The sequence below is a fragment of the Sturnira hondurensis genome, unplaced genomic scaffold, assembly GCF_014824575.4.
Source record: "Sturnira hondurensis isolate 20B ecotype Veracruz unplaced genomic scaffold, ASM1482457v3 Scaffold0008196, whole genome shotgun sequence".
Classification (NCBI taxonomy): Eukaryota; Metazoa; Chordata; class Mammalia; order Chiroptera; family Phyllostomidae; genus Sturnira; species Sturnira hondurensis.
In genome coordinates this window covers 22,013,712-22,029,951 of record NW_028080827.1, presented here as the reverse complement: position 1 = coordinate 22,029,951, position 16,240 = coordinate 22,013,712, and the positions used below count along the sequence as shown (strand labels likewise).

The 16,240-nt window shown below is 33.9% G+C and overlaps 1 protein-coding gene across 3 annotated transcripts in view; it reads left to right on the top strand.

Moving 5' to 3' along the window:
- Positions 1-16,240, top strand: part of MAP4K5 (mitogen-activated protein kinase kinase kinase kinase 5) — a 105,106-nt gene that overhangs the window by 45,415 nt on the left and 43,451 nt on the right. For all 3 annotated transcript variants that reach the window (XM_037054264.1, XM_037054265.1, XM_037054266.1), the window contains exons 7-14: positions 2,341-2,388; positions 2,473-2,515; positions 3,607-3,679; positions 6,023-6,154; positions 7,963-8,025; positions 10,155-10,236; positions 11,077-11,193; positions 15,981-16,059. In XM_037054264.1, the coding sequence (XP_036910159.1) occupies positions 2,341-2,388; positions 2,473-2,515; positions 3,607-3,679; positions 6,023-6,154; positions 7,963-8,025; positions 10,155-10,236; positions 11,077-11,193; positions 15,981-16,059 (637 nt within the window). The remainder of the gene's footprint in view (positions 1-2,340; positions 2,389-2,472; positions 2,516-3,606; positions 3,680-6,022; positions 6,155-7,962; positions 8,026-10,154; positions 10,237-11,076; positions 11,194-15,980; positions 16,060-16,240) is intronic.

Here is a 16,240-nt window from a genome sequence, read left to right as displayed (position 1 = left end):
TCTACAGTAGCAATTTGAAAACTTATAAAACTATACTAATCAAATCACAGTGGCACTGGCATAAAGGGGAGATAAGTAGTTCAGTGGAATAGAATAGAAAGACCAGAAATAAGTCCATATACAGACAAGTGATTTTGACAAAGGTGTAAAAAATAATTCAGTGGGGAAAGAACAGGCTTTTCAGGACGTAGTACTGAAATAATCGGATGTCCATAGGCAAGCAACTGAACTTCCTGCCTCACTTCACACCGTATATAAAAAAATCTCATAAAACCTAAATGTAAAACTTAAAACTAGAAATTCTGGAAGAGAACATAGGCAAAAATTTGCAATCTTGAGTTAAGCAAAACCTTTTCCGACATAACAAAAGAAGCACAACACATAAAAGAAAAACTTGGTAAATTAGACTTTGTCAACACTAAAAACTCTCCTCTTCAAGAAGCACTGTTAAGAGACTAAATGGACAACCTGCAGACTAAAAGAAGAAATTTGCAAATAATATATCTGGTCAAGGGCTTGTATTTACAGTATATACAGAACTGTCAAAACGTGATAATAAGACAACAGCAACCCATTAAGCAAATGGGACAAAAGATTTAACCAGACACCTCATCAAACAAGACATATGGATGGAAAAGATGCTCATCATCATTAGTATTAGAAACGTGTGTAGTAAAACCACAGTGTGATACCACTATGCAATTAGAATGGTTATAATCAAAAAGACTGACATTAGGAAGGTTGGTGAGGATGTGGATTAACAGGAATTCTCATACACTGGTGGTTTCAATGTAAAACAGTACAGTGGCTTTGGAAAACAGTTTGATGGTCACTAGAAGTTTAACTTGTACCATCATATGATCCAGCTGTTATACTGCTAGGTATTTACCCAAGTGGGAAAAATCATATGACTGTGCTTGAATCTTCATAGCACCTTTATTTGTAATAGCCAAAAACTGGAAACAACCCAAATGTGTGTCAGCAGGTGAATGGATAAACAAATTTTGGCATGTAATAACAAAGCATGAACTGTTGATACACATATTGACAAGGACTGTCACATTAATCATTGTGAAATATCCAGACAAAAAAAGAATGCACTGTGTGATTTCTTTTATGTAAAACTCTAGAAAATTCAGAAGTAATCTATAGTTACAGAAAGTAGATCAGCATCAATGGCTGTTAATACCACTAAGAGACCGCCAGATGTGTAATTTCTAATGGACATCAGCAACAACGGAGCAGTGCATCCTCAGCAGTCTGAGTTTCAGTTCCATGGGACTCTGTTTCCAGGCTTCGAAGAATTAATAATTCCAGTGTCTTTTCTCCCTTGCTCCCCTGTGTCCCAGAGTTTTGTTAGCAGCTTTCTTTGTTGCTGTTACTCTAATTCTTTAGTGCTCTTTGTTCCTTTTTAGTTCTATAGTTCAAAATGTTTTTATAGTCTCTCCTAATTGGACTCTGATACAGCACCACCACAAAGTAACTTTTCCAAAATAATGTAATCTTGAATTTCATCAAGAACTTAGATATAAGTGCTCATTTACTGATAATACAGAGGGTCAGAGGAACATGTATAACAACATCAGTTGGATGTAACTGGCAAAATTCAAATACTGGGAGACTGACTGTACAGGATAACAGCACTTTTTTTTACAAAAACTTACAAGGAAAAAGTAATAAAATGGCAGAGGATCCTATAAATTAAAAGAGGAGTAGGACTCATGTCCACATACTGCAGTATACAAACTTTGTTTGGGTCCCATTTTAAACAATCGTGAACACTGGATATTTGATCATATTAAAGAATTGTTAATTATGAGGTATAATAATATTGTCATTATGTGTTTTTTAAAAAGTCGCTACCTTAGTGAATGAAATTATATTCAATATGGGACTTAAAAATAATATGGTGGTAGAGGGGAAGTATGTGATGAGTGAAGATGAAACAAAATTGGCCATGAGTTCAGTTGCTAAGTGTAGGTGATGGATACGTAGAGATTGGTTGTATTGTTACTTAGCCTGTATATGTGAATTCTGTATAATGAAAAAGAAGGAAGATTAGTGTTTGTGTGTGGGGAGAACTTTTGAGAGCAGTGGATATGTTCATTTTATTCATTGTGGTGATGGTGTTATAGTAAAATATTCCTAATTTTTATCAGAAAATGAATTTGAAATCTTACAATATTGTACACATTGACTAGTAAAAAGAAACTCATATAGGGGTCCCCTCCACAAAACAGATATTTATGTGTTTCTTATTCAATAAGAATTCTAATACAAAAATTAGGTGTCCAATTTCTAGTTTTGCTAATGCTACCTTTTTTTTCTTTTTAACTTTAGGGTCTTGCCTATTTGCATACTAAAGGCAAAATGCATAGAGATATCAAAGTAAGTTTATTTAGTATGTTTAAATTGATAATATCATTGGAAGAAATTTTATGATGCTAATTAGTGTTTGTATTTTTGTCTTAGGGTGCAAATATTTTATTGACTGATCATGGTGATGTGAAATTAGGTATGTTATTTCAAGTTTTTAATCTTTTTCCAAATTTTAATAAAACTTAAATTTAACACTATACAAGTGTAATAGTCATATCAGGAGCCACAGTAATGTTCATTTTTTGACCCAGTAATTTTACTTTTAGAGACTCAGTTTAAGGAAATCAATCCTAAAGATTAAAAAAAATCCATATTTATAGATGTATTAATCATAATGTTTATATATAATAGGAAAATTAGAATATAGTTCTAGCTTTAGAAAAACTATTAAGTTGTGATAAATCCACTTAAGGAACATTATTCAGTCATCAAAATTAATAGTTAAGAAGAGTAAGAGTAAAATCCCCTGGTCTGTTAAGTGACAGAATGAACTACACATGTATTTAGTTTTTTGCAACCAAGTTTAGCAACAATAAAAAGTTTATACATAGAAAAAAGAACATTTTGCTGGGCCGACACCCACCTCCATTCTTTCCACCGGGATGCACTAAAAAAAAACCACCCTTTTAAATAATAGCACAAAAGGCCCTGGCTGGCGTAGCTCAGTGGATTGAGCGCGGGCCTGCGAACCAGAGGATCGGGGGTTCAATTCCCAGTCAGGGCACATGCCTGGGTTGCAGGCTGGTTCCCTGCAGGCCAACTTCCAGCAGGGGACGCATGAAAGGCAACCATACATTGATGTTTCTCTCCCTCTCTCCTTCCCCTCTAAAAGATAAATAAATAAATAAAATCTTTAAAAAAATAATAGCACAAAAATATGTACTAACCTGGTTGTATTAGAATAAAAGGAATTCAAGTGGGTGGGCTTTGTTGTTGTTTTTTGCTTTTTTTTCCAAATTAACTTTAATGTGCTTGTAATAAAAATATTTGTATTAACTTTGTTCTTAATAAAGTATGTTTTTACTCTAGTAAAGTGCTAATATTATTTTCTTTAATTGAGTGTGTTATAAACCAAGCAAGTAGGGATTTAGGTATTCAATTTTTATATACTTCCCTAGTATTACTATCTGGATTATTAGTAATGCCATACCTAAGGGTGATACTTAGAAATGTGAGTGCTTTCACTGAAAAGAACTAAAATTTCCTGTTCTATTTTTTCCCCACCAGCTGACTTTGGTGTAGCTGCAAAAATAACAGCTACCATTGCAAAGAGAAAATCTTTCATTGGCACCCCTTATTGGTAAGACATAATTGTGATTGAATTTTGTGCATTTTTATTTCTTTACAAATCGTGAAGGTTTGCATGTGCCTTGATACTATCATAGTTCTAATTGGGTTGGGAAACTTTGATACTCATTTTTATTGTCCAGGGTTTCCTATATTAAAGTGCTAATACTTTCTGTCATCTCAGGGATCTTGTGTTGAGACTTCTCATTGGTATGAGATTTTCAAAAGAAGACTCATATTACATAGTCTTTTGTCATTGTGTTACCCTTTCTTTTGATATTGCTTCTACTTTAATCTAGAACTTTGCTTTCTGGTTGTTAAAACTCATGCATCCTACCCTGCTATTCATCTTCACTAGCCACCCTCCTCTTGATGCATCCTTCCAATTACTGACAAAATAATTTTCCTAAAACACTGTTTTTATTAATGAAGACAGATCATTGAAATATAGTAGAAAGCCTAGTAGTATATTTCAATATGTAAAATCATTTAGTGAATATTATAAACGGTCCCATTTAAACTTTGTTGAAAGGTTGAATTCTTTATTATTTGGAAAGAAATTTAAGTAACTCTATACCTCATAACAGTATCAAAATAAAGTGTATATGGAAATAGTCAGTTATAAAAGTAAAACCGAAAGAAGTATCAGTGACTATCTGCTTTAAAAGTTGAATAAGTCTTTTTTGGAATAAGAGGATGAAATAAAGAAGGGAAAATTTAGTAGATTCAACAACACAAAAATTTAAAGCTATTATATGTTCACCAACTTAAAAGGGAAAGGCAGGTTACAGACCAGGAAGTGGTAGCTAAAATATGCATGGCAATGTAGGTTTTAATGTTTAAATCAATAAAAACAATGTTCCTTAGAAACAGTTATTAAAATAATGCATATAAAATATGATGAAATATGAAAACTTTCCCCCAGTGATGGCCAAAAATGCAAATTAAATAAACAATGACATTCTGTTTCCAGGAAAACATTTGGAATTCTAGATAATACCTGTGACTATAACTAAGTATTTGACAGTGAAAGTAGAAATTGGTCGAAGAGTTTTGAAAGATAATTTGGCAATAATGTTTTTTCAAAAACCTTAAGTAATGTTTATGTTCTAGTCTCAGTTCTGCTTGTACTAATTTATCAGAGACACACAGATTTATATATGAAGAGCTTTATCAAATACTTTAATTATGAAAAATAGAGGGAGTGTATGCATATGGAAAGTTAGTTAAGGAAATTGTGTACATTCATTCAAATCAATGGAATAAATCGCTCATCTTAAAAATCCTGTTGTAAAGATGAATGGTCAGTGGATAGGGTTTTGACATGATTATAATAAAAGAAGATTAAAAATAGCATATGCAATGTAATATCATTTTTATAGAAGACATGTATGTTTTAAATTTGTGGGTGAAATATGTGAAACAGTGGTTCTATTTAAGTGGGATAATCTTTAACTTGTTTTCTTCCATATTTTTTCACGTATTCCAAATTCCCTTCAGTCAACAGATACCACTTTTTAAAAAGAATATTTATTTTTAGAGATAGGGGAAGGGATGGAAAAAGATAGAGAAACATCAATGGGTCGCCTCTCACACGACTGTGAGTAGGGATCCTGCCTGCAAGCCAGGCATGTGCCCTGACTGGTAATTGAACCAGTGACCTTTCAGTTCTCAGGCCAGTGCTCAATCCACTGAGCCACACCAGCCAGGGCAACACATACCACTTTGAACAGAAGAAAAGCCCCAATAAATATCATTTAAATAAAGTTGAAAGAAAACATAGGTGAGTTAGGCTACCTATAAAATTCCATTCATCACATGCCTATTTCCCTTCTCAATCTCTTTCCTATGACTGTCCTCCCCTTTGAACACTTCGTAGTCAAAATTATCACTTTTTTTGTTCCCTCACTATTCTAGATGCTAGTTATTAGCTATCTACTTGGTATATGTGTCTTCCGTGTTTATCTTAAGTTCTATTCTGTCTGAAGAGCGGCCCACACTCGCCCGTACCTCACCCATGGCAGACTCACTGGTCATATCTCTGACCTGCGTGGGGACTTAGGTGTTCTTTTCACATATTATGTAACAAGATCCTCACAGCAGAAACTAATTAAGACAGCTTGATTTTTCCTCAGAGCACTAGTGTTCAGAGAAGATTTAAGATTTTTAAATAAATGTAAAGAGTGTGTGTCACTGTATGTATGAGGTCTTTATAAGTCTTTTTTAGTAAAATTTCTTTCTCAGCAAATGCCTCTCAGCTGTCTTTCCTCCAAGAAGTCTAGTAAATACAACAAAAGTAGCAGATTTTATATTTTTTCTAAGAAGTAAAAATGATACATTCACTGATTCCTTCTAGGATGGCCCCAGAAGTTGCAGCAGTCGAAAAGAACGGCGGCTACAACCAACTCTGCGACATCTGGGCAGTAGGAATAACAGCGATTGAACTTGGAGAACTTCAGCCACCTATGTTCGATCTTCATCCAATGAGGTATTCTCAGTGTTTACAGTTATGCAGCTATTACTAGGTCTTATTGGAGAGTGAGGTACCAAGACTTAGGCATTCCAAGCTCATTATCAAGTGTGGTAAAATAGTAAAGGGACTTAAGGATAATCTCAACTAATTATTGTATTGCTATTCTAAAACAATTGGGAGCCAGAAGCCAGAAGTCTATACTGTCTGAAGTCTTTTTAAGTCTTTACTTTGATTCTTCCATCAATTGAACTTGTTTCTTTTTTTTTTTTTTTTTTTTGGTTTTAAGTAGAATTATAAACAAAGGATGGAATATGGATTAGATTATTTATTCTTTAATTATGGTGGTTTTTTTCCAGTTTCTTTTACTTTTTTTTACCTCTTTCTAGGAATAAAGAGGTAGTTATGCTTTATGTAATTATTATTTGCATTTTAGGATAGATTGTCTCTCAGAAAAAAATTGAGCGACTTCTAAAGGGTTTTTAGTATTTTGAAGGAAAAGATAAATTGGGCTAAAATTTAAACTTTTAAAAAAGAAAATCAACAGAATGGGGAGCTTGTTCTTCTAATATGGTAGACGATGATATATATTGCATAAGGAACTCATTCATAGACTTTATAGGCAAAATATAGGTTGTTTATGAGCAAGTATCAGATACTAAAGAACATGGAACACTGACCTCACGAGTAACTGAAATTATGCAAGTTAAGAGATACCCACATTTAGGTGGAATGCCAATATGTATAGATTCCTATGAAAATAATTTATGCATTATTTGTTATTGGCCATCCAAATGTTTCAGTGACTTCACTACTTAGAAAATTATACTTAGGGAATGATTTACAAAAAAATTAAGAATTATCCATTTCAGGATAACGGGAAAAATCTAAATGTCTAATAGTTGGTGAATTGTTAAGCAGATTATTTAGCAGGTAAACACAACTATTGTACATAATATAAACGAAAGCAACATGGAAAATTGATTTTTAGTTTTAAAAAAGGCAGACATAATACTACCTACTACAATGATGTAGTAACTGGTTATTAAAATAAAGACTAAAAAGAAGACCAGAAAATTGGAAATAATGTTTTAGGATTGTAGGAATATAGACCTTTATTTCTTTTTGAATTTTCCTTTGTATATGAATCATTTAATTTTTAAAAGGAGAAAATATCTTTGGTATTAAAAAAAAGACTAAGGAGTTTGCTTAGAAACCTTGAAGGGTTTTATAGAAAATAGTGAAATAAGAGTATTTTAGAACTTCCTTCTTAAACCCGCCATTCTTCTGCGCCTAAAGTCCATAGTAAATGGATTAAAGGTAGATTCCTAGAGAAAGTCCTCTTGTAGGTTGACTTCTGTATTATTCATGAGAGAGTGTGGAAAGTTATTGTCCAAAAAGGAAAACAGACTATGAAGTGAATATGATTTTCCTATACACCTAGACTCATTGTGGAGGCAAATCTTCAGTTAAATGTACAACCTATATGCAGAATGATAGACAACTATATAGAATTTTACTTAAGCTATAATACTAGCTATATATATAACAGTATCATAACAAAACCCTTCTCTAACATTTGATAGCTTTGTTGCATGAACTAGAACTTGTTTGAAATTCAAAGATCCTCTCTCTAGCCAGGAGAAGTTTTTCATAGGTTTTCCAAAATATAAAAAAAATTTATCTCCATATTTTATACCAGTTTTCATCATTGCCTATATATGTAGTAATCTTATATAAATTTATTTCAGAATACTCATTCTGATTGTTAGATGTAGTAATAAAAATATTTTGGTGTTGCTCTTTAACTGAAGTTTTTATTTCAGGGCCCTCTTCTTAATGTCAAAAAGTAATTTTCAGCCCCCAAAACTGAAGGACAAAACAAAATGGTAAGTTAAATAATATATAGATTTGTACAGTTTTACAATTGGAAAGGGATACAGGTTTAGTTCTCTTATTTTATTTTATTTTTTTTTTTACAGAGTCTTTTTTTAAAAGATTTTATTTATTTATCTTTAGAGAGGAAGGGAAGGAGAGGAGAGAAATATCAATGTGTGGTTGCCCCTTGTTAGTCCCCTGCGGGGAACTGGCCTGCAACCCAGGCATGTGCCCTGACTGGGAATCAAACCTCGATCATGTGGTTCGCAGGCCCGAGCTCAATCCACTGAGCTACATCAGCCAGGGCTAGTTCTCTTATTTTATAGAAGGTGAAACTGAAGCCCAGAGCCTTTAAACAACTGCTTCACCTGAAGTTACACATTAATTTACCTGCAGAGCCAGGGCGAGGATCTAGCTTTTTCTGGTCAGTTTCTTTATAATGTGTTACTCCCTTAAAACACTCTGATCATATTCTTATGTCTCTGCCAGCTTGGGTAAAAGGTGTGGTGAGGAAGGATTTGAAATAAAAACATTAAGGTTTTGTAGATTTCATATGTTTGCCCTATACTTTTCTTTCATTGATTACAATGGTGACTGTTGTGGAAGATAATATGAAAAGGTTTCCAAATACCATGACACTTAAAATTAATCTACCTTCCTTCCCTAATATTTAAAAAGGTTTTACTTGATTTTTATTTTAATCTCTTCTTTCTTGTACAAAGTAAAGCAGTTTGAATATTCTCATGGTTCATACGGATGTTTTCAATTGAATGATAAAAATTGAAAAGTGGTTTTTTGGTGATGTTTTCCCACTCATTTAATTTTTAAAAAAAATTGCGAATAAGCTTCCAAGTTTTTAAATTCAGTAATTTTTCATCTAGATTTCATGGATCTCTTTGAGGGTTGATGGGCCCCCAATATTCTGTACATATGTATATTCCTTTTTCTGGTGAGATAGTTTATATCTTATTTCAGATTCTAAGAGGCCTGTTCCCAAAACAGGTTCTAAACTACTGTGTAATTTTTTAAATATAATCTGTATTGTATTTTCTTCCATTACCATTTTGTTCCCTTCTGTGCATAGTATTACTTAGGAGCCAGGCCATTCTGGGAATGATGCTAGGCATGAAAGGCAGATCACACTGCGGAAGTAAAAGAGTTTATATTCTGCTACCTGTATTCCTTGGTATTGACATGGGCTTCTTCCTGTTCCTTGTTACCCTAAGTTTTTAAGCAACTGATACTGGAGGGCTTTTTGGCAGGAAAGACTGAATATCCATTCCTGAATGAGTGACTATTAGCTGTAACCACTGAATTCACAATCAGAATCCAGAGAAGTCATACCCTTGGTGTACCTTTGGAGTACCTTTGCTAGTCTCAGGCACTTTATGACCCTGTGTTGTCTTCTCCACAAGTCACCAAATGTAATGCAGTGATGTGATTTCTCTGAAGAGAACTGCTGTGTGTTTCCTGTCATTGCTCATGACTAAGATTATTCTCTTTGGTTCTTACTCAGTCCTTTCTCCAGTGGAATTTTGGCTTTTAATTAATAATCCAAACATGATTCCTTTAAGTTATATCTTTTTATTTTCCCCACTTTATTAATGCCGGGGGCAGGAAAACTCTTCTAGTGGCTAAAATCACTCCTTCTTCCTTGCCCTTGTTTTCTAACAAATTCAGTGACCTTTAAGGACTTTAAATAGTCTTTTACATTTCCACACCATCTCCATGCCATTCATCTCTTTTGGTGTAGCGAAATGTTTGCATTCTGTATAAATTAGGCATTGAGAAAAGGCATTCATTTTGATTACTTAGAATTCCTGAAACACAAGATTATGCATCCTGTAAATGATACAACTATGCATTTCTACTTTTTAGTGTATTTTTTCAGAGCTCATATATTACTAGTTTCTTAACTAATTGCATTTTACTTAAGAGATGAAATGGGTACACGTTTTCAAGGAATACACTGAGCTTTGGATTTAGTTTTTGGTATATAGAGAGCTAAGAGACCTAAAGGAAAAAAAAACCTCATGTGTCTTAGACTTTTTAGCTATTTGTAAGTTAAGTTTATTTAGAAGCACCAAAAACTAATATTAGTGAAATACTTATTTTTGTACATGTCTCTCTTTATTTGAAGGTCATCAACATTCCATAATTTTGTCAAAATAGCACTAACCAAAAACCCTAAAAAAAGACCAACTGCTGAAAGACTTCTGACTGTAAGTCATTGAAATTATAGAAGAATTTTCTATAGCTATACCTTAATTAGGCATATCATTAGAACAAAAGTATTTAGGCTTTTAATATAAAAATGTTAGTGATCTCTTACAGCAGGGGTCAGCAAACTTTCTATAAAGAGCCCGATAGTAAATTTTAGGCTTTGTGGGCCATATAACCTTTGTAACAACTACTCAGCTTTGCCCTTTAAACACAAAAGCAGCCACAGGCAATGCATACAAATGGATATGGCTTTACTACCCAAACAAATTTTATTTACAAAAAGAGGCAGTGCACCAGATTTTACCTATGGGCTGTATGTAGTTTGCCAAACCCTGCCTTAGAAAAAACTGTTAAAAATGTAACTGTCATCTAAAATTAATTGCTTTTCTTGGCTTCTTCTATAAATTTATATAATGCTCTGTGTGTATATGTGTTGGCTAAATACTTTTATAATACAAAAGAGCAATGATTATAGCAACCTAAAAAACTTTATTTAAATGTCTGATTTTGATTGTATGACTTTGTATATTAACATAATTTTTATCAGTATAATGATAAGAGTAATAAATGTCATTGCTATAGCCAAGGTTTTGATTCTACACCCAGTATATTCATGTTATAAACTTAACCCCACAGAGGTTCTTTAGTTTTATAATACATAATTTGGATTCTCTGATTAACATTTTGCTGATATATTCTGTGATTTATTTGTATTAGTAGGCTTCCATATGTTTGTTTCTGATATTTACTGAATGGAAAAATACAAGTAACATTTCTGTAAGCCATAGATGCGAAGGCATACTCAGGATGTTGGTTTGTTTTGTTTTGTTTTTATTTAGCATACGTTTGTAGGGCAGCCAGGTCTGTCTAGGGCCCTCGCAGTTGAACTTTTGGACAAAGTGAACAATCCAGATAACCATGCACATGACACCGAAGAAGATGATTATGACTTTGAGGTATTTGCAGTCTTAATATTTGAAAATAAATGTTTAACATGGCCTTACAGTTTGTTTTCTAATTCTTTCTTTTAGATTAATTAAAATAGATTTAGCTACAAATATTAATTAGTCCTGTAAACTTATCTTTAATACAATTACCAGTTGAAATTCTTTTCAAAATTGTATAATATGCATACATATTATACAAATCATTTCTTTATCTTAGTTCTTTCCAGAGCTTTGTAGCTTTTTTATTACACAGGTCATTAACAGAATACAAATGATTTAAAAAAAATTGAGTTGAGGTTCCCATAGAACATTTGTCCTTTCCAGTACTGGTTCAGAATTATTATTTCTTACATAATTACATGTAGGGCTATTTATAACTATGAGTATGCTTTCTTCAAAAATATTGTCACTGAAAATATTGAATTATTTTCAATATATTTAATAATATAACAAGTAAATCAGAATGAAGGACTTCCTGCCCATTGGTGTGTACCTTTTTATGCCTGTATATAACTATTATATTTTTTTCACCAGTCTTATCCACTTCTTTGATTCCTTTTTATTTTTGTGTTTCCTGGAATCTGTCTCTTCATTTCTCTTTATGCCTTTATTTCTTTTTTGTATCTCTGTATTCATTTTTGGCAAGACTATAAAACTAAACCTTGTGTTGTTATTTACTGAAGGAAATTTTCTACTTCAAGTTCTTAAGTTTTAAATTACACCATTTAAATATCATGATAACTATGAACACTCGTTGGTTAGGCATTGTATGCCAAGTATTAGGCCAAATAATTTCCATATTAACTCATCTAATACTCAGAATAGCCCTTTGCAATAGATATTATTGCCATTCCCATTTTACAAATGAGTAGGTGAAGAAGAAAAAATAGAAGTAATATGGCCAAGATCATATGACTAGTAAGTAGTGGAACCAGGACTTCAATCCAGACAAACTAACTCTAGAGCCTGTTCTCTTAGTTAATATACCATCATTTCTATGTATGAACTTAATAGAAATAGTCGTTAAACAATCTTTAAAACCAATCATTGAAAATGAATCATTACTTCATATAGCATATTTTTATCATAGGTACCCTATGACTATTTTGTTGAAGGTTAAATGAATAGTTGAAAATATTACCTAAATCAACCATACATAGATAGTTTTTACTTAAAACATTGTTTATAGACTTGTAATAATTCATCGTACTTTAATCTCTTAAAAATTAAAAATTTATTAAAATTGTTTTACTTTGAATATATAATTGGCTATTATTTAACTCCCCAATTAGTCTTTCACTGGGTATGTAAATAACAAAACTTCTCTTTTATTCCTTGTACTATTTTGCTTGGCTCTCCAAATCCACTCTATAACTGTGATAATTGTTACAGACTGGAAAATACAGGGACAAGAAAGGACTCACTATAGGATTGATATGTGTGCTGAGAACCTGAAAGATAGATTGGAAATAGAGGAAGAGAGCAAGTAAAAGTGTTTTGAGCAGAGGGAATAATGGTATGTTTGAAAGCCTGGTGATAAGAGAGAAGGCGATGATTTTGAGGAACTAAAGATAAATTAGTCTCGTTAGAGCAGAAAACAAGGAAGGAAGCGGTTGGAGATGAAGTTACAGAGCTAGACACTAGCCAGTTTCAAACCATGTTGAAAATTTAAGGCTTTAGTCTAAGAGCAGTAGAAGCTGTTAAAGGGTAAGGGAGTCCCTTAATCAAATGTGCATTTTAAGATCTTTATGACTTTAGAATGGTGATTCCATTCCAGAAAACCTGTTAAGAGTCTATTGAAGTTATCTGGAATAGATATGGTAATGTTTTAGACCGGGGTGGTAGAGAAATGATAGAGAGAAGTGGACTAATTCAAGATACACAGGAGNGAAGGAAGCGGTTGGAGATGAAGTTACAGAGCTAGACACTAGCCAGTTTCAAACCATGTTGAAAATTTAAAGCTTTAGTCTAAGAGCAGTAGAAGCTGTTAAAGGGTAAGGGAGTCCCTTAATCAAATGTGCATTTTAAGATCTTTATGACTTTAAAATGGTGATTCCATTCCAGAAAACCTGTTAAGAGTCTATTGAAGTTATCTGGAATAGATATGGTAATGTTTTAGACCGGGGTGGTAGAGAAATGTTAGAGAGAAGTGGACTAATTCAAGATACACAGGAGAGATTTGGTGAGTGGGTGAAGACATGAGGGGCAGGGAGTAAGTAAAGGAGTATTCCAGATTTTAACTCGTCAGCTAGGTGACTATAAAGTGCCATTTATTGAGTGTGGAGAAGGTATGTAGTGGTGAATTTATGGGCTAAATGACTCGAGAAGTGTTTTGAGGAAGCTGAAGTCTCAGATGAGATAAATTTCCAGTGTGTTCTACTGTGTAATTTTCCACCAGCAGTCATTGGTATCCCACATGCAAACACCACGGTAGCTACTTTAATTCACCCAGGGTTGTCATTTTGGCATGCCAGTGTCGTGAAGGGCACTAAGGCAAAGGGAGTTTAGCGTGTTGGCAAGGGATTGCTTGAAGTTGTAGTCTACCAGATGTAAAGTGGATAGGAAGAAAAGTGAAGGTAGGCGAAATGTTAATGGAGAGTGAAGAAGCAGTGGATGAACTTGAGATTCTAATATGGATATTTAAAAAGTTTAATGAGAATAAGTAAGAGTGAGCTCAAAAGGATAAGGAATTTGGACTGTAGTGCAAATTTATATATCAGAGCTGATGACAGGGTCCAGGGTGTGATCTGAGGAGTAGAGAGAGTGCACTGAAGTCTGGAAGAAGGTGTTTAGAGATGAGGTCAGAAAACCGAAGTCCAGAACAATGGGCTTTTGGAGTCTGTTGGTGTGATGGTGGATCTTGAAGTGGATGAGCCACTGTCTGAGTCATCAGTGAATGAGGAGTCACCAGAAATTTAGTAGACAGGGGTTGAGCTGAAGGCATAGTTTCAAAAGGATCAGGAACTTATACAAAAGAGTGGAAATAGTATGCTTCTCATTTAGTGAGTAATATTCTTACTTAGTCTCCCTGTATCCAGTGTTTCTTCCTTCCATGCCCCCTTACACACTTATAAGATGACTCTGGTGATGCCACTCCCTCTCTGTGAAATCTCCAAAGAATACATTTGCCAAGAAATAAAATCAAGAACCCTAGCCTGACACTCAGTGTCTTTTAGAGTCCTGTTCCTCAGTCTCTTGCCAACTTGGTCATCTCTTCATTTAATCTTCACTATAGCCAATTAAAAACCGTTTCCAATCCCTCTAACACTCCACAGTTTCCTTTATTTGTTGGCTCACTTTGTTCATACCCTTTCTGCTGGCTGCACATCCAGTACTTTGTCCATCAAGGACCCAGATCAGATTATAGGTCTTGCATGAAGAACTTCTATACCTCTTCTGAGGAAAGTCATTTCTCCTTCCTCAGGGCGTTAATAGTAATTTTCTTAATGAATTACACTTACTATTTTCTAATCTGATAACTATTTTGTGTGTTGTCTTCCTCTACTATAAGCTCTTCAAAGATCTCTGTCTTTCATTGAATCTCTTTAATATTTTATATATTTATTTTATATGGAATGAGTGAACAAACTTTTAAAGTATCTTAGTGTGCCTTGTATTTTTTTTATTTTTGTCCTACACTTTATAATTAGTAGTCTGTTTGTAAATAAGTGAATATTTAATTGAAAAAGAGAAAGTTTGGCCTTTTTATCATTGAGAAAAATTTTTAAAGATGAAGGGATTAAGAACTTTAAATTGGTAGTCACAAAATTGTCCCAAGGATGTAAAGTACAGCATAGGGAATGTGTGTGTAGTCAGTTATATGAGGGAAGACCCAGAAAAACCAGAAATATTTTCTGGAGGATATGTCTCTTGTAGCATAGGTTTCCCCCACCAGGTGAATGTTCTAGGAACCCATCTATATCAGTGTATGAGCTGGTATTGTTGTGAGAGGCTGCGTTCAGCTTCAGTCTATTTTTTTTTGAAGACTCTTTTAGTATGTTTCCCCATTTCATGATGCGTGATTTACAAGTGCACCTGTCCACACTGCACTGAGTGTTCAGCAGTTTTTTTTTAAAGATTATTATTTATTTATCTTTAGAAGGTAAGGAAAGGAGAGAGGGAGAGAAATATCCATGTATGGTTGCTTCTCGTGTGTCCCCTGCCGGGAACTGGCCTGCAACCCAGGCATGTGCTCTGACTGGGAATCGAACCACGATTGTGTGGTTCGCAGGTCCGCGCTCAATCCACTGAGCTGCACCAGCCAGGGCTGTTCAGCAGTTTTCGACCAAGAATGGCATCACCCCTGTGCCACACTGTCCCTTCACCTGACCTCACCCCCAAGCGACTTTTTTTTTTATTCTCTGGATAAAAAACATCCTCAAAGGGAAACATTTTGCCAGTGTGGAGAGGTGAAACAAAAAAACAGCGGAAGCACTGAATGGCATCAAAATCAATGCATTCAAAAACTGTTTTGAGCAGTGGAAAAAAGTCTCAATAGGTGTGTTACATTGAATGGAGAGTACTTTGAAGGGGACTCAACTTTTTAGACATGTAAGAATAAATACACAAGTTTTTGTAAATAAATTCCAGGGGGTTTTTTTTGTTCCCCCTTCATATTTTATTAACTATGTATAATGCCAGATGGGTACTTGAAATATTGAGGGGACCACTTTGTGAAGTATATGATTGTCTAACCACTAAGATGTACTTCTGAAACTAATACAAATAATACTGAATGTAAGCTAATTGAAAATGTTTTTAAAATTTAACTGTGTATATCATGTTTATATCCACAGCCCCATGCGATCATTCGTCATACCATTAGATCCACAAACAGGAACGTCAGAGCTGAACGGACAGCTTCAGAAATAAATTGTATGTGTTTGGTATACATTTTCAATTGGTGGTTTGGGAGGGTTGAGCTGATTATTCATGTGGTGTTTTGGAATAATAAAATCTCAAACCAACTGAGTCTGCATACTTTAACATATTAGAATACCTCTAAAACAAGGGTTGTTTTCCTTGTATATCATGGTATTCCTTTGGTTTACAATAA